Here is a 24,140-nt window from a genome sequence, read left to right on the forward strand (position 1 = left end):
TTATTTTTTTTGTAAGTCATCACGTACAACTTCACTTGTGACTTCCAGAAGTCAGTAATTTCTGTCAACAACCAGTTTCAATTTGCTTTGTTCACTCGGTTCTGTTAAAAAGGCAGGAAAAAGACATTTTAGTTTTGGCACCAGTTTCAGGGGGGTGGGGGGAAACCAAACCAGAAAGAGTGACAGTAACAACAATAGAAATCGAGTGTAACAACAACAGAAATCTTTTCTTAATTACTATTTTTTAATTCTAGGGATGAGAAATTTCATATCTGTGACAGAGAGGGCTGGATGAGCTCTTCCTGGAGAAACCACTGATGGGATTATCCCTGGTTTCTATGCCCAGTTTTCTTCCAAAGACAGCAGTGGATTGGTGCTAAACCTTCTACCTTTTGAACAAGGTAACACAGCTCACAGGGAGGATGTTTGCTGGTTGGTCAGGGACACTTCAACCCTCAATTATTTTTAGGGGCCATAATGCTTTATCTCCCTAATAAGTATCTCCTTAGCTCCCTAAATGATTCGCTGCTCAGTAGTGTTTGATACCCCATGGGTATTCCCAGCAGTTTGCCCACATCTGTGGGAAGGCTTAAACCCTCTCTAGACCCAACTGGTGCTCGTGTGCCCTCCCTGGCTTAGTTCTGTGAAGAAATTTCTCCTGCTGTCCATGCTTTGGCACAGGGCAGATGCCAGTTTGGTAAATATCCCTTTTTTTTTCCCTCAAAAAAAGAACTGGAGAGCAAGGCCATCACCTGGGACGTGGCACGAAGCAGGTGAGTTCCCAGTGACACCGAGTGTGCCCTTCCCTGCTGCGGTGACCACTGTGGGCAAACTGCACACCCCTGTCAGAGCTGGCACTGCACAAGTTGCTTCCTCCCCCAGGGGGGATAAGGATCTGTTAATAACCTCGTGGTGAGATCACAATCATGAGACGTTTGTCAGGGCATCCCCTGCGGCCGCACGAAGAACTCCGCCGGGTGAGGAATCCCAACTCGGTGCCCCTCTGAAGGTCAGGAATTTACTCCACGATTTCACTTCTGCTATTTTTGTTTGTTGAGGAACAATGACGTCAACTAAACCCCCCTCTTTCCCAAGCAACCCCCTTGACTTCCACCACAAACCCCCTGGACGTCAGAGAGGGGGGTCTGGGCAGGAGCAAAGCCGGAGCTGGGAGATCCTGGGCACCCCGGGCTGGCACTGATGGGCAGAGGGAGCGGCAGGGCAGACGTCAGGGTCCCTCCTTGATGTCAGCACAGGGATGAGACTGGGAAGTGCAGCTGGGAAAGGTTCACCCTGCGCTCACCAACACTTCTGTCTGGGCATCTCCGGCTTCCTCCAGTGAAGGGGATGAGGGGGATGAACCTCCCCGTGGCTCAGAACAGGGGGAGGGAGCCAGAGTTTCCATCTCCACTCACCTAAAGCAAAATTGGTGTAAAATACCAGGAAGTTTTGAATCCAAGAACATCCCGTGTTGTGCTTCTCTCAAACCACCTCCTGAGGCAGAGCCCTGAGTTCTGCTTTCCAAGATCCCCCAGCCCCTGTGTGCTGTCCAGGCACCATCTCCTGCAGCGCTGGGATCCTTCCCACCTCGGGATGTCCATGAGTTAGGACAGCCTGCAGGAATCCCAGCTTTACACACAGCCCATGGACGTGAGACACAGACCTCGACTCCCTCGCGATATTCCATTGCTGAGCGAGTCACAGTTGAATGTCAGATCAATTCAAGATTAAACAGCTCAATTCGGTTCTAACTGGATGTTTCAATTCAAGTGGAACCAACCTGAACTGAACCGAAATCTCTCTTTCTGAGCAACTTCCTGTGGAATTTATCAGGAAATGCATTTTCGTTGAGAAGTTGATTGATGAACCTGCAGCCTGGGCAGCAGGTTTGAATCACTGACTTCCACTCTTCTGGCACTGAAGGGGAGCAGAGGGACCCAGGGACTGGAAATACCGGGTAACTTGATTCTTTTTATAGAGTTAATTAACTTTTTATACGGTTAATTAACTCTGGGGTAACAAATGGGCTCTAGAGGCACAGCAGTGTGGCTTCCCTGGGCACGGCTCAGGCCTGGCACTGGTGGAGTTCGGTGTGTCTGCTCACCCAGGATCACAGTTTTGTGAAAAGCTGCTCACCCGGGTTCAGGGAATGTGTCAAAGAGATGGAATCACTGAGGCATGAAATAGGCTGGAAATATATACAATTGAATTAAGCAAAGCTTTAATAACTGCTCTGAGAACTCCCTGGGGATAAAAACGTGGCTGTAAAGAAATCCAGTGTCACACACACAGAGCAAATTGTTTATTTGAAATATTCCCATTCTTTTTTTAAGAAAAACACTTTGCTTGAATGGGCTCTGGCAACACAGAATTTGGCACATATCAAAGCTCTGAAGAGGAAGATTTGGGACCATGTGCAGAAAACAAACTGCAAACCACCTGCCTGTGCCTCCTTCCTTGTCTTTGGCTTCAGCCAGCGTGGATGTGGGGATGGATCCACCAGGACACTGCCTGCTGCCTCTCCCGGGAGCAGTGGGGGCCCAGAGCACCCCGAGGGGCCCGTGCCCCTCTCTGCACACCCACCCCTCCCCAGGCAGCGCCGTGACCGCGCGTGAATTCCTCGCAGCCCCGTTACACCCCCCGATTCCGGGTATTCTGCCCGTACCCGAGGGAAGTCTTTCATCTCTGGTCCTCCTTGGGGGAAGTGGTTACGAGATAGAGCTCTCGAGGCACTGTACCTGCCCGGATACCTGGTGAGCAGAGGCAAGCAGAGCAATAAATAGCGGCAGAGATGGAAACGGCACCCGCTGACCGAGATAAGTGCCAGGCGAGGCGCGGGGGCGCCGGGGCCACGCACTCGGAGCACGCCGGGGAAGTTGGGGTCAGCTTGTGTGAGCAGGGAAAAAACCCCCATGGTCCTCAAGCACCCTGCCCTGAGCGCCCCAGAATGGGCTCAGAACCACAGCAGCACTGGCCCACTGAGAGAGAAACACTGGGAAGGATTTCAAGTGGCAGCCGGGCTGGTGCCGTGTCTAAGGAGGGTCTGAAACGGGGTCTGGGTCTTTACACAGGACCCAGGACCATCCACAAGACCCTCAAGACTGTCCTCAAATTCAGATATGTTTGACTGGGGTTGGGATTCCATCCTCTGATGCTCCATTTTTCCACCTGGCTGCAGGAACAGCACTGACACAGCGTGAGGAGATGGACAGGACGTGATGCCAAAGGCCGTACTCCGAAGTGACCCTGGCCTGGGAGGAAACTGAGTTTGTGAGGAGCTGGGGATGTTTCTGCCTGTTAGAGGGGTCTGTTCCAAGAGCAGGGCCCCCCTTGGACACCCACCAAACAAAAGCCACTGATTTGCCTTCGGGTGGGGGGGAGGAGTGGGACTTCAAAGTGCAGAAGGTTTGGGGAAGATGGTGCAGATGGGAGCATAAAAAAAAATACCCAAAGAGGGGAAGTCAGTGAGCTGCTGACAGTGTCGTGAGGGAGAAGGGTGAAGGGCTGCTGGCCACGGGCAGTCCTGTGCTCTGAGACTTTTCATCCTGTACCTTTCCCAGAACAGGTCTGGCAGATGGGGTGGATCCTCCCCATGTCCTCCCCATGTCCTCCAGGGCTCTGCGGGTGCTCCACAGATGAAGCAGGACCTGCTGCAGAGGGGAGGTGAGAAGGAGGTGAGAAGGAGGTGAGAAGGAGCCTCCTTCCCCTGGTTCCCACACCACAGAGCGTTTCTCACCTGTCGGTGCAGAAGCAGAGCCCACTTCACGCCCTGAGTGTCAGTGACAGCCCTGGGTGTGTGCAACCTGGGGAGGCACCGCAGGGCTCTGAACACACGGGAGGAGGAGGAGAAGGAGGAGGAGGAGGAGGAGGAGGAGGGTCTGCTAAATGTCAGCGACACCAGGGTGCCTGGTGTCATCGAGCTCCTCGCAGGGGGCAGGAAGTATAAAAGCAGAGTTCCTCGAGGAGGGTCCCTGGCAGCAGCTGGAGCGTGTGATGCTCTCACTGACGCTCTGACCAGATCCCCGCTGGAACCACACCATGGATGCAGGTGAGTACCTGGCCTGCAGCCCCTGGCTGTGCCTTCTGCTTTATTAACGGTGCTCAAACTCCTGCCCTGTAGCACAGGAGTGGGACGCTTCTATCAGGGTGTTTAAACGGTGTAAAAGACTTTCATCTTCCTCATTTTTACTATTTAAAAAAAAAAAAAAATGCACAGTTCTCTTTTAGAAGCTCAGAAACCTCAAAAGACTTCAGAAAGAAATATGCAAAAAGCAAGTGTGAGGGCAATGTTATATAGGCTCCTGTGTCCCAAAGAAAATGGGCTCTTCTTGCATAGTTCACACCTTTTCTTCTGTGTTCTTAATTTTAAAAATAAACAAATAAATAAAAGAGGGAGAGAGGGAGAACACTCTCTCCTTGGCAACATTATAATTCAGTGAATAAATCAAGGAACTAGGAGCAAGTAAAAGCTGAGGTTGTTTGCTAAGTCCATCCAGTCTTTTGCGAATTATTTTTACTGATGGATATCTGCAGAAACACTGGGGATGCAGAGGAGGCTCTGGGGATGCAAGCGGCTTTGGGAATTCAGGATGCTCCAGGGATGCAGGAGGCTCTGGGGATGCTCCAGGGATGCAGGAGGCTCTGGGGATGCAGGAGGGGGAGGGTCCCACCGGACCCTTCAGACAGGAGCAGGGAAGGGGTTGAGGGAATCTTCTCATGGAAATTTGGGGGCAACTGAACTCAAGCTTAGTTCCTGGGAAAGGCAAATCATGACAGGGAAAAGAAAGAGTTAGCAAGAATCTGACAAGAAGAGTAGGATAGTGTTCCTGCTTTGGGGTTTTTGTCCTACTGCTGTATTCCAGAGGAGTATTCCATTCCTCTGGAAGATGCCCAGCTGCGGTGCTGTCTTTGAAATGCTTCTGGCTCACTTCAGCTGTGAGGCTTTTTAACTGGCTTATCCCTGCTTATCTTGTCCTTTGATTCACAGTTTCCTGAAAGGAGTGGAGGCAGATAATTATTAACTTACTTCTGTGACAGATCAGTGAACACAAGAAGTAAGAGCGTGACTGGGTTTCTCTGGGTCTGCTCACTCCTGAAATGACGGTGTCTCTGCCCTGCCAGTTGAGAGGAGGGGAAGGCACAGAGCCTGTTAACTGCCACTAGCCATTAGATCACTTGAGCACGATTAACTTTTCTCAGAAATAGCTGGTTCTTCCCCCAAAAGCCTCTGTACTGCTGGTGAAGAGGCGCCAGAAACTGGAACAAGCATGAAGATGCAGAGAGCTGAGTTGCTCCCTGCCTACACGTGTGCTGAGCTGCAACTTTTGCTTTGCAGTTCCAGACGACCAAAACACGTTCTTTCACCACGAGGGTTTGGCCAGGGCGGGTTTGCTCAGCTTTGCCAGTGGTCCCTAAAGCATTCCCAGCCTCTCATCCATCCCTAAGCAGTGGCTGCTCCCCCAGTGTGAGGCAGACCTGTGTAGGGCTGCCCTGGTCCTTTGTCCAGCCTGGTTTAACCACCCTCAGGGTCATGTCTCTGCTCCTCTCTCCTCCTCGGGAAAAATGTCCTGCTTCCAAATATTTCTCACTGTCAGAAGCTTTCCCAGGTGTGCCTGGGGGGATTCACTGTCCCTGCAGCTGCTCGTACCTTGCTTACAATTAGGTGCTGATGCTGAGGCAGGTTCAGACGAACTGAGTGGGATTTCCCACCCTGAGTGGGATTTTCACCCACCCTTCTGCCACAGCACAGCCCGAGCAGCAGCCCAGGTGCCCAGCCCAGGACACCTGAACCATGATTTAAAAACATCTGTTTCTTTCCCTTTGCTACTGAGGGATCCTGAGCATCTCACCAGGTGTCAGGGGATGAATCCCATCCCTTGGGCTTAATCTAAGGAGGAAGATTGTCAAAACTGATGGGCTGCCATCCCCTGCCATCAACAGACCCCTTCCCCTCCTTCATTCCCATGGAGTAATTTCCCTTTCCACCTATTCCCAGGTCCTGCAGGACAGGGACAGCAGCAAACCAGCACCTCCCAGGCTGAGGGACGTGGGGGCTGACACGGGGCTTTAGGGCCAGGCTGACTCATTTGCTGTGGTGGGGTTTTGGTGTATTTTTATGAACAAGGTTTCGAGTGCAACTGATTCTGGGGATTTTTGGGAGGTTTTTTTGTTGTTTTGGGTTTTTTCCCTTAATATTTTGAGGAACAAAACTTCAAGAACTTTAAGAAAATACCCAGAGCAAGCCAACTGCCACGGGGTGTGAAAAAAGAAAGAAAAAGTAAGGAAATGTACCTAAACTGGCTGATAAACTGCAGAGCACAGCTCATGCCTTCTCATTTGCTTCTGCCCTGTGCCCCAGACCCCAAAGAGAACTGAGGGGACACCCAGGTTGTGCCCAGTCTCACTGAAACCAGTGGCACAGACGAGCTCGAACTGGTGTGGGAGGAGCAGGAGGCTGAAGGGCTTGAGCCTTTGCAAATGTGTAACCTGAGGTGGGGGGCACAGCAAGAGGGGGAGAGGCAGCACAGGCTCTCTTCATATTGAAAAGTCATTTGACATTTAAGACACTTGAAACAGCAACTGAGAGGGGGAGGGAAAACCGTGATGATCTTCAAAGGAATGAACTGTTCCAGGAGTTGGTTGAGTCACGTTTTCGGTCCTGTTTTGTTAGACCTTCACCAAGTGACAAGAAAACAGAACACAACAGAGCAGAGGAGCTCTCCCCAGGGCTGGGCACTGCCACTGGTCAGGTTAAGCCAGGGCTGGGCCTGGGGTTTGCAAACCAAGCCATGGGGAGCAGCTGGTGGGGTCGGGTTTGGGTCTGTGCTTTCCTCCCTGGAGTGAGGGTGGTTCTCCTCTGCCTCCTTTCATCCAAATTGCATTTGAGGCTTCAGCTCCTGCCTGGTGGGGCTGTGCTGGGCCAGCACAGGTTATCACCCATCCAGCAGGGAGTTATCATCCATCCACAGGCAGCCACAGCACCAATCCCAGGAGTCCCTGAGGAACCAGGCTATGCAGGAGGAGCAACAGAAGAATGAAGACTCCCATGGCTGGGTTTTTGCAGAGATCAGGGACCCTGTGCTTGTGTCCCAGGCAGGGAGGGCAGTTACAGTCTGGGTTTGCTTAAATCACCCAGCAGGTCCCAGTCCATGGGCCTTTGGGTGTATTTCTCGTGTCATGTGCAAAGGTCAGAGCAGCAGCTCGAAGGGGTGACGACCACACCAGACACCAAACCTCTTCCTGCAGTCTGGGACTGCTCAGAGCCAAAGCCACTGGCCAGAGAGAACAGCCAGACAGAAGCTCCCCCATCTCCCCTCAGGCCCAGCCTTGCTCTCCTCCCCTCCCAGCCCACACTGAGGGTGCCCTGGTGAACCCCTCAGATCCCCCCAGGAGGGTTTGGAGAAGGTGAGGGGTGGGTGGACACAACCAAGCACGCAGCTGCATGAGTATAAAAGGTGAAAATATGGGGGGTAGCAGAGACACAGCCTCTAGGAGACCATGGCGAAGGCTGTTACACAAGCCTGGGGATGAGCAGCATGAGTTTTCACACGTGGCTGAGGATCTCTCACCCACACATCACCCTCCTGTGTAAACAAACATCCCCACTCCACACACCTGAGTAACTCTGCCTGTTATTAGTGATGCTGTTGCACGTGATTTAACGTGGGGACGTGGTGCAGTGGGTGCAGTTACCTGAAGCAGTGAAAGTTCAACATCCTGGTCTGGTGCAACACCTGAGCAGGACCCTGACAGAGCAGAGATAGGGCACAAAGGAGCTCTGAAACAGAGCAGAGCCATGTCCAGCAGACACTGAGCACGAGAGAGGCACAGGAATCAATCATATTCATGAACAACTAGGCCATGAGGAGCAAGGCAGAGCTCCTAGAAGGAACAGGCAACTGAAAGCCAAAGGCATCTCCTTGCTCAGTGCTCCCAGAGCAGATGTCCCCTGAGGTAGATGCTGGTCTGAGCTTTAAATAGAGCGAGGAGAAAGCTCTCCCTGGCCCCTGCCCTGAAACCACAGCAGGAAGAGCTGCTCGGCTGAGATTGCTCTCACCACCATCACACCTGGCTCTGAATTCAATTTTTCCTCCCAGCTGTCAGTGTCCTGTTAATCTCCCCATCCCAAGGCAGCAGAAGCCGACCCTGACATTTAGAGAGGAGCAATAAATTTCAGGCAGTTCCAGTTCCGCCTGTCCCAGGGGGAGCTGGCACTGCACGGGCACAGCTGGGCTGGATTGATGGCCCTCACAGCTGGCTGTTTCCACGGGGGTTGAGCTGCACAGGCACAGGGGACAGGCTGCCTGCAGGGAAAAGTAATGGCTGAAATCAAAATGGGTGGGCTGTGCACAAATGTCCTCAGCTCTCAGCCTTCACTGGACAGGGCTCTGAGCAACCCAGGCTGGTTGAAGGCATCCCTGCTCACTGCAGGGGGTTGGACTGAATGACCTTTAAAGGCCTCTTCCAACCCAAACTGTTCTCTGGTTCTGTGAAGCCGGAGGGACCAGACTCCTGAGGCTTCATCCGTGCTCTGACAGTAACCTGTGTGACCCCGGGTTATCCTGCTGGCATCTTCACCGGGTTTTGATTTCCCCAGCTGTGGGGGCTCTGCTTTTTCAAAGTGAGAACCACGTGGAAAGCCCCGCTCAGCCACTAACACAGCGTCCCCTTCTCTCCTAGGCAAGCAGCTAAAGGTCAGCCTTGTTTTCAGCCTGCCGCTCGTTTTTCAGGTAAGATGTTTTTAACAACATTTTGAAATCCAGCTGCTCTGTGTTGTGGCTAAAGAGAGATCTCAAAAACTCGGAGCAGCCACCCACAGCCCCAGAGGTGTGTGGGGACAGGGCTGCTCACCCCAGGATCCAGCCGTGGGAGGTGGGAGGTGAGAGCAGAGCCCCGCTACAGAAACACAAACAGGAGGAACAAAACCGAGGAGGGAAAACCAGTGACAAACGCTGTGAGAGTCCCCTGTCAGCCCCAAAACGAGCACCTCCAGGGCAGACAAGAGCACCCTGTGCTGATGGTGGGGAGCAGCCGGTTCCGAGCACCCTGCAAATCCCTGGTCAAGGTGCCAGGCTCCAGCCAAGGGCTGTGCTGGAGAGGGATGTGCCCGAGGAGGAAGAATCCAACACCTTCCTCAGCCCATTCCTGCTCAGAGTCACCCTGACATGGAAGGAGAACCACAAGCACGGAGCTGTGCCATGACCTGCTCCCGGACTGGTGCCTGGCCCTGGTGCCATGCCAGTGGCCACTGCCCTGCAGTGCCAGGCAGCACCAGCCACCCCCCAGCCCGTGGAGCTCCCCGAGGCTCAGGCAGAGCCGAGCAGCCCGTTCTTTTCCCTTTCACTGCTGGCGGCCTGGCAGGATGTGGTGAAACCAAACCTGCCGAGATGGCGAGCACAGAGATGCTCGTGATAACGGGGTGGGGGGGGATATCCAGGGGAAACCTTTCATCTCTGTGCGACGGGGAGAAGGTTCTGGAGACTAATAAGTCACAGAAAGCAGGGCACAGGCTCCCTCTGCCCCACAGGTTATGGCAGCGTAGGAAGATGAAACGAGAATAATCAGAACTGAAATCAGGGGCCTGAATGAGACGCCGGCACCGCGTCCGTGCCGGCACGGAGCAGCTTCCTGCTGCACTCACTGCATTTCCTCACTGTCCCACTGCCACCTCCCTCCATTTTTGATTTAGCTGAGGGATGTTTTATTTCTCACATTTTGACCCTCCAGCCGGCTGTGCACACACAGCTGGAGGTGGGCCCTGGAACACTCTGGAAAGCTGCCACACGTCTGAGGGTTTTGCAGGTGCTACTCTGGCTGAGCACTAAACGCTTCTGGTGGAATTCCCACTTGGAGCCCCCCAAAAAGCCCCAGACCCCACATACACGTGGGAAACATTTTCAGCCACAAGGTCTGTTTGTGGTGCTGGCACGAGCCAGCCCTTGGGAACTCCCTGGGACTTCTCTCCAGGCTCCCTTCCCGACACACTCTTCTCTTCTTTCCCGTTCCAGTTCTGTGCTGGGGACAACGTCACCGATGACTACGACTCCAACACCACCATCGACTACAACATGTTCGAGACCCTGTGCGAGAAGAAGGAAGTGCGTTCGTTCCGCGCCGCCTTCCTCCCGGCCATGTACAGCCTCATCTGCTTCACGGGGCTGCTGGGCAACGGGCTGGTGATGCTCACCTACATCTACTTCAAGAGGCTGAAGACCATGACGGACATCTACCTGCTGAACCTGGCTCTGGCAGACATCCTCTTCCTGCTGACCCTGCCCTTCTGGGCCACGAGCGCGGCCACGCACTGGCTTTTCGGGAAGTTCGCCTGCAAGGCCGTTTACTGCATCTGCAAAATGAGTTTCTTCAGCGGGATGCTGCTCCTGCTGTCCATCAGCATCGACAGGTACTTCGCCATCGTCCAGGCGGCCTCGGCCCACCGCCTGCGGCCCCGCATGATATTCATCAGCAAGGTGACGTGCGTCATCATCTGGCTCCTGGCCTTCATCCTCTCCACCCCCGAGCTGGTTCACAGCGGTGTGAACAACCTGGAGGCCCACCCCCGTTGCTCCATCATCGCTCACGACCTGCAGACCTTCAACACCGGCATCAAAGTGTCGCAAATGGTGTTCGGCTTCTTGATTCCCCTCCTGGTCATGTCCTTCTGCTACCTCGTCATCATCAGAACGCTGCTCCAGGCCCGCAACTTCGAGAAGAACAAAGCCATCAAGGTCATCATCGCCGTGGTCATTGTCTTCGTCGTCTTCCAGCTGCCCTACAACGGCGTCATGCTGGCCAAGACCATCTCGGCCTTCAACCAGACCAGCTCGTGCGAGGAGAGCAAGAAGCTGGACGTGGCGGACGACGTGACCTACACCCTGGCGTGCTTCCGATGCTGCCTCAACCCCTTCCTCTACGCCTTCATCGGCGTCAAATTCCGCACCGACCTCTTCAAGCTGCTGAAGGAGCTGGGCTGCCTGAGCCAGGAGCGCCTCTGGCAGCTCACCAGCTGCCGTGATAGCAAGAGGATCTCCTTGGCCATGGAGACAGAGACAACCACCACCTTCTCGCCGTGAGCCGAGCCCCAGGCACGCCTGGGCCGAGCTGGAATGGTTCTGAACACTTCCTCTGTTCTGAACTCCCGGCAGAGCAAAGCCTGTCAAACTGCAGGGAAGGCAAGAGGAAAACCCAGGAGCCTCCCCCCTGGGGAGAGACTCCAATAGATTTGTCACTAACAGCAAAGCGAGGGAGAGGTGGTGAGTGTACAGTTTGTCCTGCCATGTCACCTTTAGTTTAGTCTTTCCCAGTCAAAATCAGAAATGCCCAAAATAGAACATTTCCCCCTAAAAGCAGTAAATACCCAGAGAAACAGACACTGGCGCAGCAGAAACGTTTGGTTTAGAGCTGAGCTTCCAGGAGCATCAACCTTGCTTTGGATGTTACTTTTAACAAGACAACCTGTTGCTCTGCAGTCCTACAGAAATGCCCCTTGCACTGAGTCAGTCCAAGACAAACCAGCACCCACAGCCTTGGGCTCACGCTCGATCCAACACTTAAAACCAGCACAAGACTCTGCTCTGCCTTCCCCAGTCAGAAACCAGCCAGGTCTATAACTAATAACAAATCCCCACAAATTACAGCCATAATTCCAATTACTCTGTGTAACACTGCGGCCACTCGTAGGTTTGTCAGGAAAAGGACAAATTCCACTTCGCTTCTGCCCCTATCCTGTTTCTGTGCTACCAAGAGACTTCAAGAGATAAACATTGAAGGTGGGTTTTCTCCTCCCCTCCCAACCAATGTGTCCTTCCAGCAGGACTTCAGCTGGAAGTCAGCTTCAGCCTTTGAAGTCAGATCTGTGTTTCACTCATAAGCTACTGGGGCGTGTTTTGCCTCGGTGCTGTTGGCACCAGCTAAGACGCCGCTCACCGGGGTTTGATCTAAAACTCAAAGGACAGCCATGTGTGGAAAATCCCTGCCAGGGCCACGGCAGCTGAACAGCAGATTGCCATGGAAAGCCTGTCACAGGAAGCCAGACCCTGGGAGAGCCCAGGCTGTAATTCCAGCTGGCGCTTTTACGGGAAGAGCGAAGATTCCTGCTGACAGATGAGCACCCTGGGAAGCGGCGCCGCGGGACAGCTGCAGGTCAGGGGGGAGCAGCTGCAGTGCCTGTGCAGCTGTTCCTGCCCTTGTCTCTCCCAGAGCTGTCCCCAGTGGAGAGAGCTCTCGTCCAGGAGCCGCTCCCAGGGCTGGCAGGGCGAGCCTGCCCACGTTTCCCTGGACACACAGAACCCTGTGCGGCGAAACACTCACTAAACAGACATTTATCCTCTTTCTCAACACACGGACCCATTGGCAGTGGCACAGGGAGCTCCGGGGGTTGCAGGTTGGAGAGCATCGCCTTAGAGACACGGGGACACTGGCTGGGTTACAGGCAGGGCTGGCAGGTATTTATTTACCTGCCTGCCACCATAACTAAATCAGTTCTTCACACGCCACTTGGATCTGGGGTCTGGCATTTTGCCAGGGGCTGGGATTTGGGAAGAAAGGATGCTCTGCTCCGTGTTACCTGTCTGTGCTGAACTGCTGAACTCCTTCTCTTTTACAATGCTCAGGTAACTGTACAGAAGTGCTGCTTCTCTGTCACATGGGGAGGGGGGGTGACAGCTGACACTGAACAGTCCTTTGTTTGTTCCTTGTCCTCACTTGGGCAAGACACAGCTCCTGAGAGCTTGGCCAGAGCAAGGGACACGCCCAGCACAGGGGCTTTGCAGTTTTCCTCATCAGTAACAGTAAATTCTTAATGCATATTCAGTATGTAAAGCTGCTTTACACGGACAAAGCTCAATCTGTTGATGAATGTACCCTGAGAACACACTGCTGCCACGGAACCCTTTCAGAATCCATTCACCTTGTTCCAGGGAGGAAACTGCTCCACCAGCACACGGAGCTGGACTTGTCTCCTGTTGATAAAAGCCATTCCCCTGCTGCAAATGGAGAGGTCTCCCGGTCTTTATGGGCCATAGGACAACTCGCAGCTGCTTCCACAAATGAGATCCAAGGGCATCATGTGGGACAGCCGGTGCCTCAGTGAGGCAGTGGCAATGCCAGTGAGCAGCTTTCCTGGTTTAAATTTAATGGACAGAACAAATTTGCATCTGATTCAGGTGAGTCATGTTAACATTGGCCTAAGATCCCAACTTGAGGTTCCCCACTGATGTCTGAAAACTGACTGTATTTTGCTATTTTTGAAAAAATAAATTATAATGATTTAAATAAAATATCTTTAGTTTTCCATTGCGTTTTCTCCATCCTTGTACAGCCCCTGTCACCTCCTTCTGTCCTGTCAGGAGCTGTTTGATCAGCTCAGCTTCATGCCCTGCAGCAAAGGAAGCATGTAAAATAAACTAAGAAGAAAAAAGTTGGTTTGATCCATCTGCTGATGGATTATACTGGAAACAAGTCACCAGCAGGTTAAGGAGTCTTTATTTTAACTATTAACCCACCTGCCTTAACGCTGTTCCACAGCTGGATATGTGTAGTGGCTGCTCATCAACTAAGTGAAAATCCTTTGTGCTGTAGCAATTTTTTGTTCACTTTTAAATTAAAATTCAGCAATAAAACCCCGTGTTACTGTGGGAACTGCTCACAGGGAGAGGCAGCGACCACAGCTCTGGGGATACAACCCCCACAGCCAGGGTGAGAGTAGGAACTGCAACTAAAACGGGCCATTGTGGCACCATCAACGTGCACACAACGTTCCTTCGCGATCCACTTGCGCCTCAAGGCACACAGGGATGACCCACATCCTTTACAGAAAGTGCCCTGTAATTGCAACCACAGAATCAAGGGGAAGAACCTCAGAGAACACGAGCAGACATGAAGCCTGACAGGTGAGTGCCGGGGCTGGGGCCCCATTTCTGCTTTCACTGAGCGACCACGACTCACGGTTTCTCCCGAAAGGGAAAGCACGAGGCGAGTTTCAGCATCTGGCCCAGAGGTTCGAGAAGAAAAGGGCCACAGGTTTGCCATAAACTACATAAAAGTAGGAGAGACAGCAGCCACCCGGTCAGCTGTGTGGAGTCTGGGTGGTTCCTGCATTCCCATTTCCACGTTACTGGTGAAAACCTTCATCCCTCGGAAGCCCTGGACTCCCCGTTGCTCTGGGTAAGCGTTGCTGCTGATCGTTTCTCCTTCCCTGACAGTTCTTCATCTGTGCACATGGATGCTTTTAGGTTATGGCTTGAAAGCCCTTAGTGTGCCAAATGGATCTGGGCTGGGTGGGAGGTACACTGGAATGAGGAGGAGGTGAACTGGAACCTGGGGGAGTTGGCACTTGCTCCCATCCACCCCAGAGCAGGCACTGGTGTGTCCCCCTCCCTCCTTGTGCTGTCCCAGGTGCTGCTCCCCACCGTGACCTGATTGATGGGAAAGGGAAGGGGAAAGTTCTCCAGGCAGGGCTGTGGTTTCTGATGAGCTGTGGGAGGGAAGTCCTTGTCACCCTAAGAAAGAATGAGCTGGAGCTGGGTGAGGCAAACAAACCCTAAAAATACTGCCCGTGGGTGACGAGGAAGGGTGGTGGCAGGGCTGCAGCATCAGAATAGCTGAGAGGGGGCCATGGCTTCCTCCCCACTGCTTCTTTTACAGGGAAAAATAACCCCCACTCCTGTTCTGGGGTGGAGGTGTCACTCCTCAGGGGAGAACTTCTTGTACAGCCAACTGTCCTCCTCCCCAGCTTGCAGAGGGGACAGTGGTGGGGGGGTTCTGTCCATCCCAGTGCCACTGTAAGATGGATCTGGGGAAACTGAAGGAGGCTGAGACTCACCTGCCCCTTTGTGTCATCACAAGCAGTTTCATGAGCTCAAAGAAAGTAAATCAAAGGGGCTGACCGGGACTTTTTATGGATTGGAAGGTGGCAGGGTCAACTCAGAGCCAGCTATTGGCAAGAACACACAGATTATAAGGAAAAATAACTAGAAATAACAGCATCATGCTGCATTTAATGACAGCAGCACAATCCACTCCTAGTCCACCTTACAGCCCCTGGAGTGGGGGTTGTGTCCCCAGTGGCTCCAGCCTGTCCTGCTCCTTCCCCAAGCACTAAAACGAGGTCCAATGTCCCTTTGCAGAGCACTGACCTGGCTCTGTGCTCATACCACGTGTGGGAGCCCTCCCGGCCTCTCGCTGAAAAAAAACACAATTTCACGTGCTCAGATTTGGTAGAAATCGCCACTTTCCCTTCACCCAGAGTCATTTCCCACCTTCACAGAGACCCCAGCTCTGCACAGCTGAGCGTTACCCAAGCAGGGGAGCCGAATCTCGATATTAAACCACCACCTGTCACCGCCAGGGCTTGTTCCAAAAACCTCATTCAGGTCTGAACAGGTAGGGAGCCCTTGGGCTCCACGTGCAGGGCAGCTGCAGAGCCACCCCAGGCTCGAGCTCTGTCACTGCTGAGCCCGTGCAGCTCCTCCCGTGCGCAGGAACCGAAACTTCCCTTCCTGCTGCTTTGTTTTGAATTCAATTGTCTAAAATAAGATAACGAGCAGAGAGTTACTTTCCTTTCTGCGCCGCCGAGCGCCGGCACGAAATGAATCGTTGGGGTGGTTATGAGCTTTATTGGGGAACTTGTGAGAATGAAGGACAATTCTGCAGGAGAATCATCCTGCAGGGGAGGAAGAGGCCGAGTATTCCCAGTGGAATGGACAAAAAAGCCTTCCAGGATTTGGAGGCTGCCCGTGCTGCCCTGTACCAAAATCAGAACTTCTCCCACCCATTTCCAGCTCCCGCATCCTGCAGGTTTTACCCACGGCTTTGTGCCTTCTCCTGAGAGAATCTCCCATCCCCAGGGGAAGCTCAGTGAGCAGACACACGTGTCCAGGTGTGCACACGTGTCCCAGCAGCCCTGGTTTCGTACTCTGGGGCTACACCAGCAGAATCCAACCCTGCCGGGGCAAAACCCAACTGCCAGAGCTGCACAAATAGAAACTCATGTTTTCAGGGGAGAGTTGACTGATTCCCTAGGAGATAACATGTTTTCTCTGAGTTTTGGCCACACCAAGCAGTGAGAAAGAGCCTCAGCCCCTGTGCCAGGGCGGGGAGGGGGAGAGGAAAAACAAAGCTCTTTGTGGATGACTAACCCAGGCAGCACCAGCGCTCAGCTCCACGGGTGTTGCACAAGCCCCTTTGAAGACGTTCACACCTTCGCAGGTGGGTCCTGGTGGGTCACAGGGGAACAGCCCACGAGGCTCCTGCTCAGACTTCCCCCCCCTGACCTCGCACAGAGGGTGGGAGTTGTGGAGCTGGACCCCAGAGCTGAGATGTGGCTTCCACCGGGCTTTGGGGTGATTGCAGCAGACCTGGAAAGGCACCAGACTCGTACAAGACTCATCCAGCTGTGTTGCCAGCAGCTCCTGACGGGCCTCCACACCCCTCCCCTCACGTGCCAGCGCTGCCTGCGCAGCCCAAACAGCCGGAGGCGTGAGGCTGTTTTGGAGCTGCACAGAACAACCAACAGAAAGGTCTCCCCAGCACCACAAACAAGCCCTGAAAGGCTGCCAGAGCCTCCTGCCTACCTCTGGCAGCCTCTTCAGAGCACTGCACGGGCTGTGGCCGTTGGACCTGCCAGAGAAAGTCATCATGGAATCACAGAGTGGTTTGGCTTGGAAGGGACCTCAGGATGCGGGAGCATCCCCAGGGCTGCTCGGGCACAGAGGCGGTGCCCAAGTGAGAGATCAGCTCTGCAGAAGAGCTGCTTCCCCCTCAGGGGCTCCTGGTACCTGCCCAACCCAGGGACCTGCTACCGAGTTCTGGCAAGGGAGTGAACCCCCTTTATCACCATCAATGCAAAAGGAACCTTTCAGGTGACCCACAATCCACGCTCACTGTCCCCTTTTGGCCATGGCCATCCCAGCCCTGGTAACCAGCAGAGACAGAGCTGGGCTTTTTCAGGAGAGCAGGGACGTCGATCTCATCCATGTCCTTCCCTCAGAGCCACTCTCCTCTCCTCTTGCCTTCGCTCACAAGTTCCCTCCTCTTGCGAGAGGGATCCCAAGCCAACCCCTGATCTCTCCACGGGCAACCAGGACCCTGTAGTGCTTTCCTTGAGAGCTGCTGACACCATGTGGGAACGGCTGGGAAGTGATCCACCACACACTCCACCTGCCCTCCAAGCCAGGACTCTGGCAAAAACTCGGGAAAACTTACCCCTGAAGTAAAGGTGTGGGTTCAGATCGTATCAGTGCAATCACAGTTAATCCCTCCATGAGCAATCAGGCCAAATGGAACAGCTGTTTTACTTTGGTTTAATTTAAATCTACCAGGAGTGATTTGAAAACAGTTTTGATTCACTTGATTTTTCCCTCTGGATCAGTCCATGCCTCTTCCATGCGATTCCAATAATCCGTGCTCAGGGCTAAACTTCATCGTGTTTCCTACATCTTCCTGTAAAAATTACACCCCCCGTGGACCATCTTCCACTGGCTTCATGCCCAGATTACCTAGAGAACTTTTCCAGCCACCTCCTACCCCGTGGGACCCTGTGGGAAACTCTGGTGCAGCTGCTCTGGAAAAATCCCAGCCAGAAAAAAAAGGGATTTGTCGGGCAGCAGAAGACGATTTTTTTTCCAAACAAATTTTACAAACACGCATTTTTTCCCTCACGAGGCCTCACGGTGCTTTTTCAACCTCAGCTTCAACAAACACGAGCTGAGGAAGGCACCGTTATCACAGCCTCGCTGGGGTGATGACTCGAAGATGTGTCACCCACGTGCAGGTGGGAACGAACGTTACAGGGGTGTGAATTTTGAGCCCTGGGGAAGCCTCAGCTGGCAGAGGTTGGGACAGAAACTCCCACAGCAGATGGGCCCCCCTGGCTGCCGGAGCTCAAGGAGCGTTTGGATGATGCTCTCGGGCACAGGGCGGGATTTTGAGGTGCCCTGTGCGGGGCCAGAAGTTGGACTCAATCCTTGGGGACACTCCCAACTCATGATATTCCATGATTCTGTACTTGTCAGAAAAGACACACAGGAAAACTTACAGAATTTAGTGCAGAAACACATTTATTTCTGGCACTTTTTTGAGAGGAGGGTGGCCAAACCCCTCAGACACTCCCTCTGCACCTCTGTGCTCCTCCCAGATGTGTGAGGGGCAATTTAACTCCCCCCACAGCTCACCCCCAAATCTGCTCTCTGCAAACTGAAACCTCCCTGGCTCCACGCGGGTTTATCTGCTCGGGTCTTGCCTCTTTCCTCTAGTTTGCATAGTTTAAAAAAAAAAAAAAGTCCTTTTTTGTGGCTTCTGCAGAAGACAAACGAACAAAAACAACCCCACTCGCCCCACCTATGCCACCGGCTTTTACCTGCGAGGGCCAGAGCCCACAGCCCCCCCTCAAAACTGTATGGAAGTAAACACTCGGCGACGTCAAATCTGTTACCAAGGAAAGGTTTCCCACACCCCCGTGCCAAAACACTTCGGTGTTTTGCCCCCCCCACGAGACGCCACCCACGCGCCTCCCCCGCACGGCTCAGAACCCACGCGCCGTCCCGGCCTCGAGGTGCTTCATCGAGACATTTCCCAAAGGCCGCTGAAAACTGGGACACGTGCAAGGAGAGGGGGCGGGGGATTCCCGCTGTTTTCTGAGGAACCGCCCCCCCCCCAAAAAAAAAAAATAAAAATCGGGGGAGGAGGAGAAGCGGGCGATGGTCTGCCTTTAACGTGCCGGCGACAGCGACCCGCGAGAGGTGCCCTCACCTCACCTGGGGCTCACCTGTGCTCACCTGTGCTCACCTGGGCTCACCTGTGCTCACCTGGGCTCACCTGGGCGCGCGTTGTCACCTGTCTGTCCCCCTCCCCCTCCGCAGCGCCCCCTGGCGGTCCCGGCGCCGGGCGCGGCTCCCGCCGCCGCTGGAGGGACCCGGAGACCGGCGGATCCAGCGCATCCATCGGGATGGATGCAGAGCCCGCCCCAGCCACTGCCAGCGTCCAGGCTGGACGGGAAGTGGAGCGGACCTGGGTTAGTGGAAGGTGTCCCTGCGCCTGGGGCTGGATGGGCTTTAAGATCCCTTCCTTCCCACCCAAACCGGTCCGTGATTCCACGAACCCAGCTGCTGATGCAGGACGGTGCTGCCAGGAGTGAAGCTGCAGCGGGATGCAGGAGCTGCAGCTGCCGCCGGGATCAAGCCCTGATTAACCTTTTATGTGCTTTTTTTCTCTGTATTACTTCCCAAAAAAGTTTCTGAATCTGTCTCAGAGCTCCAGGCTGTGTCACTCTGGAGTGAGCAGAGCAGTTGGTGCCCTTCAGTATTTTCGTTAAGGGTCTAAAAGCTCAGTTTAGTGCTAGGATGTCCTCATGGCTCCCAAGCAGACACTGTTCCCACCTCTCACCGCTGCCACAGGGAGCAGGGAATGCCCGGGAAATCCACAGAGAACATTCTTGGCAGCAGTCGGCAGCCTCTCCTTCAAACACAGCCTTTACCAGGTAAATCCTGGTGACCCACATCCTGTCAGTGGCCATCAAGCACAATTCCTATTCCTGCAAACCACGAACGACACAGAGGGAAAGCCCAGCTGGAAACCAGGAGGGGGAACGGAGGTTTTTGTTGCTGTGGGATCTCCTGAGGGTCCCAGAGCTCTTTGGAAACGGGAGCCAAGCTCCCAGTGTGTGTTACAGAGGGAGAGAAGCAAATCCGAGGCGATGCTGAGATGTGAGCAGAGCCCGGAGCGGGGCAGCTGTTCCCAATGTCACGAGCTCGTTCCCAGGCCCGTTTTGCTGGCACAGCCCGTGGCACTGGAATTCGCAGGGACGGAAGAAGCAGCACTGCAGCACTCGGGTATGGAAATGAGCCGATAAATAGAGCATGACCCGCCCGCGGAGCGAGGGAAGGGCACTGCGGTGCGGAGCGGTCGGTCCCTGGGAGCTGATCCCTTCCTGGGAGCTGATCCCTTCCTCGTGCCGCGGCTGCCGAGCTGGAACACCCTGGGTGATCCCCTGGCAATGGCAGAGGGGGAGGACAAGTGCTAATTCACAAACATGCAGGGAAACGACAAAACCCAGGGGCAAACCGTCCCGTTTTTGTAAATACTGAGCAGTTCTTCGGGGTTTGTTGTGTTTTCCCACAGCACGTTTTTGTCGTGAGAAAAGCACCGAAAATTCCTAATGGCAGAACAAAAATAGAAGAGGCTGCTGTGTCACTCCTGGCCCTGGTGCAGGCCCATCCCTGTGCCCAGGATGCAGCCCCAGCAGTGTCTCCCCCATGGGCTCCTCTGCAGAGAAAGATGCCAGTGTTACTTGGCACAAATGGGATCCTGGCAAGGCAGAGTGGGAGATCCCCAAAATCCTCCAGAGTGGTGGTCCTGACCCCAGGTTTCCCGACCCACCTGCCTCTGTGGTTTGCCTGCAGTTGCAGATCTTCCTCTGCTCTGATCCACTGGAGCTGTGACCCCCAGGGATGCCTGAGAGTGACAGCCACAACAGCCCTGGAAGAGCGAGTGAGTGTTAGTTCGCTGCTTTTCTCCCTTTCAGGCCCCTCCGGGAGGATCCTCACAGCTCCATTACAGTCCATTAGCAGCTTCCTCTCCTTTGCCTGGCCCTGAGCATGGGCCTGGTGAAGGGTGTCATCGTGGTGGTCCCTGGAGCTCAGGGAGAGGGGACAGCCCAGCCCAGCAGCCCCTGGACCTGCCCCTGCTCCAGGCAGGAAAAGGAACCGTGGGGGCCTCCACTCCTTCCTTTTCCTGCTGACTTGGACAATAACAGGGGCCAGGCTGGGAAGAGAAGGAGCAGTGGGTTCTCCACATCAAAACCAAGAACGTTTAACAAAGGGGCATTTGCTCACCCTGCAGGGGGGTTCTCAGGGCTTTGCTGTGAGCTGTCCCTGCTATCAAGTTGTTATGGTGAGATAGGTGGAGATCATTCAGTGCTGGAGGGCTGCCAGGAGCTGTGAGTGGGACAGGGAGGTGCTGAGGGTGCAGCTCCCTCTCTTCAGGGCCAGGCACAATGCACATTTCCATCTTCCAGCAGCTCAGCCCCACTGAAATCTGCAGCAGCCTTGGAGGGACTGAGGATCAAGAACTCTCCCAGCAGCTGTTCCCAGATTTTCCCATGCCATGGCCTGGCCATCGCCGTCAGAGAGCCATTTGCACCCCCAAGCCAAGGGCAAAGCCTGGAAAGGAAGAATTGCAGGAGCATGTGGGACAGGAATGGGAGAGCTTTGGCCGGGACAAAGAGCCGTCCCTTTGCCTCTTTCCCGGGGCAGTGGCCCAGCCTGGAGCCCGTGGGGGGGATCAAGGGCACTGCGGGGCAGAGCTGAGGGCGAAGAACTCTCCGAGGAGCCCTTGGCCCCGCTGTGCCCCACTCTGCGGGTGTGAACAGCCTCCCATAAATACCAAACGATTCAGCGTGACAAGTGTCGGCAGCTGTGAGTCAGCCCTTGGCAGTGCCTGCAGCCACCAGCCATGCTCCCATTGTCCCGGGATTCCCTGGAATGTGAGCCCACCCGGGCAGCCCCACCGCTTCCCTGGGCTGCAGGCACGGGCAAACGGCACCTTGTGATTCCCGGTGCGGTGGTGCCCGGGCTACAGGGATCCGAGGGAAAATGACTGCTTCCCAGGAAGCACCGGGAAGCTTTGGGCAAGGCCAGCGTGGGGCTCAGGGTGGAAAACGGATTCTGAGATCACAGCCCAGCTCTTCTGCCAGGGAAAATCTGGGAACAGCTGCTGGGAGAGTGCCTGATCCTCAGTCTCTCCAAGGCCGCTGCGGATTTCAGCGGGAAACGTGCATGTGCCTGGCCCTGCAGAGAGGGAGCTGCACCCTCAGCACCTCCCTGTCCCACTCACAGCTCCTGGCAGCCCTCCAGCATGGAATGATCCCCACCTATCTCACCATCCTTTCCCACTTTATCCCAGTAAACCCAGAATAATCAGCCTATTCTTCTCCAGCCCGTTGTTACTGCACCCATCCGGGGGCCCTCAACGCACCTTTCCCCTTCCTGCACCGTCCCTGCTCTGTTCCTCCTCACCCCTGCTCCTGGCAGTTGGAGCTATAATTAACTCCTGGCCGTGCCCAGAATCCTCTCCCTTCCTTTCCCTTCCCTTCCCTCCTCGTGGGGTTTACGGGTTTTTCCGTTGCACAAATGTGGGAGCAATTCCCGTGAATTGCCAACCCCTATCAGCGCTGGCGTGGGGCACCTCGGCAAGAGCAAACAGAGCTGACTGTGGAGGGGGAAGAAAGAGTGGAAAGCAATTGTTCTCCTTGAGTTCACCTTGATAACAGGGACGCCAGCTCCGAGACAAAAAGCCGTTTCACGGTTCCGTGCCCCTGGGGTTGCAGGAGTCTCACTCCTGGAGAAGGGAAAATTGGTGGTATTAGTTCAAAATGCAGCTCTGAGGTGGGACGGAGAGTCCAGGCAGGGTGGGTAGAGCTGGGTTTCATTCCCTTTTCTTCTTCCACCTACCACGAAACCTCAGGCAAGCCTTCTACCCTGGAGATGAGAACTTTTCCGGGATTATTTGCTTGGAAGCTGTCAGCAGCTATAGCTCAGAGGTTAATGCCTCTCCTCTCGCTGTGCTGCCAGTGTGTGCAGAAATGCGTCTGCTGAGAGGGCACTGGAGCGCAAACAGGGACAGGTGTGATCCCTCCATCCCTGCTCCATCACCACCTGCATCCCTGGGCTGTGGGCCCAGCTGCCAGCTGGATTTAGGGGCCTCTTTACAGCCAGAAAAGGGGGAACAGCCCAGCCTTGCACTGGTGGGAAACAAACCCCCCGAGGATCTTGCTCTGCAGAGGAGAAGCCTCTGTATCTTTGGGCACACACAAACACAAACACCTCCAGGATCTCTCCTGCAGGATTTCTCCTCCAAGAGGGCCCTCTCCTCACCAAGGTGCCCTGGAGGCCTCTCCCAGCACACAGCTCCCCTGGGATAGTCAGCAGCCACTGAGAGTTTGAACCAACTCATGGATTTAATGCTGAAATTGCTGCCGGCTTTCTGGGAAGAGTGAATCCTGCTGCCAGGCAGCGCAGCTGGGGAGTGACCAGGACAGTCTCCTCTGGAAATCCCTGGGATTTTGAACTGATATTTACTGGAATGGCTCCAAGTGTGTTGTTTGTTTTTTTTTTTTCAAGCAGCATCTCCACAGCCCTGTAGGGAAGGAGGGTGGAAATGCCTGCTGATCCATGGCTAACATGCTCCTTGGAGGTGTCCAAGGTGTTCTGGATCTGGCTGGCTGGGGGCAGAGCCTGAGGCAGTGCCTGGGGACCAGTGAATAGAGAAACAGACTCCCAGAGGAGTCTCCTCGCAGCAGGAGAAGAGCACGGCTGCTCCCCTGGAAACACCATGTTACAGTCCCATGTGGGTAAATGGGCCTGTGCCTTCACACCATCCTGTCCTTGTGGGGTTGGTGAGGGGTGTGGCACAGGCACTGGGAAGCCCCTCTGGTTCCCGAGAACCCCCAGTTTGCAGAGCCCCCCTCGAGCAACCCAGGGAGGGCTCCCAGGGCTCTGCTGGCAGAGGCGGCTCCGGGGCCAACACGGGTCTGTGATGACTCTGCGAGGTGATGGTGTCACTTGGCACGGGCTGAAATGCGCCTGTGGTGGCTCCATGAATCATTCAGTGCCTTACACCCGTGTAAGGATGGTTCATGGCTGGATCCGGGGCGGATCCTGGAAGAATCTTTCCAGGGAAAGCTTTGGACAATGACGTCCCAGCTTCTGATGATGGATGACGCCATGTGGGACAACCTGTGCCGCCTTCTCCTGCCCTCCCACGGCAACCTGGAGGCAGGTATTCCCCATGTGAGGTTTCCTCACCAGAAATGGTGCGTAGAATTCTGCCTCAGGAAAAGGGCTTGCTGCTAAGGAAAGAATCCAGTCCCTAATTCTTTGCAGTTCTGAGAGCAAAATGCCTCTGCACATGCAGGCTGTGGAGACTCCTTTGCTGGCTCTGAAGTCTCCAATCCCTGGGAAACACTCCAGAGAAATCCAAGACGTGCACCCTGGGGGGATGGTGGAAGAGTTATGTGCAGCAGGAGCACCCTCAGTGTCCCCTGGAGCTTCGAGGTGCCAGTGTTCTTTTGGGCTCATTGACACATCACCAACTCCCAGTGTCACCCAGCACTGCCCAAAAAAGGGCTTTTTCTCAGGGCTCCCCCT

The 24,140-nt window shown here is 54.4% G+C and overlaps 1 protein-coding gene across 1 annotated transcript; it reads left to right on the forward strand.

The window, feature by feature from the left end:
- Nucleotides 1–3,909: 3,909 nt before the first annotated feature.
- Nucleotides 3,910–13,223, forward strand: CCR7 (C-C motif chemokine receptor 7). The gene is made up of 3 exons (XM_050327537.1): nucleotides 3,910–4,048; nucleotides 8,680–8,729; nucleotides 10,008–13,223. Exons 1-3 carry the CDS (start codon nucleotides 4,039–4,041, stop codon nucleotides 11,070–11,072), a joined length of 1,125 nt encoding a protein of 374 aa, XP_050183494.1. The 5' UTR covers nucleotides 3,910–4,038; the 3' UTR covers nucleotides 11,073–13,223.
- Nucleotides 13,224–24,140: the final 10,917 nt, after the last annotated feature.

This window comes from Myiozetetes cayanensis, unplaced genomic scaffold, assembly GCF_022539395.1.
Source record: "Myiozetetes cayanensis isolate MyiCay16 unplaced genomic scaffold, myiCay2020 scf34, whole genome shotgun sequence".
Taxonomy (NCBI): domain Eukaryota; kingdom Metazoa; phylum Chordata; class Aves; order Passeriformes; family Tyrannidae; genus Myiozetetes; species Myiozetetes cayanensis.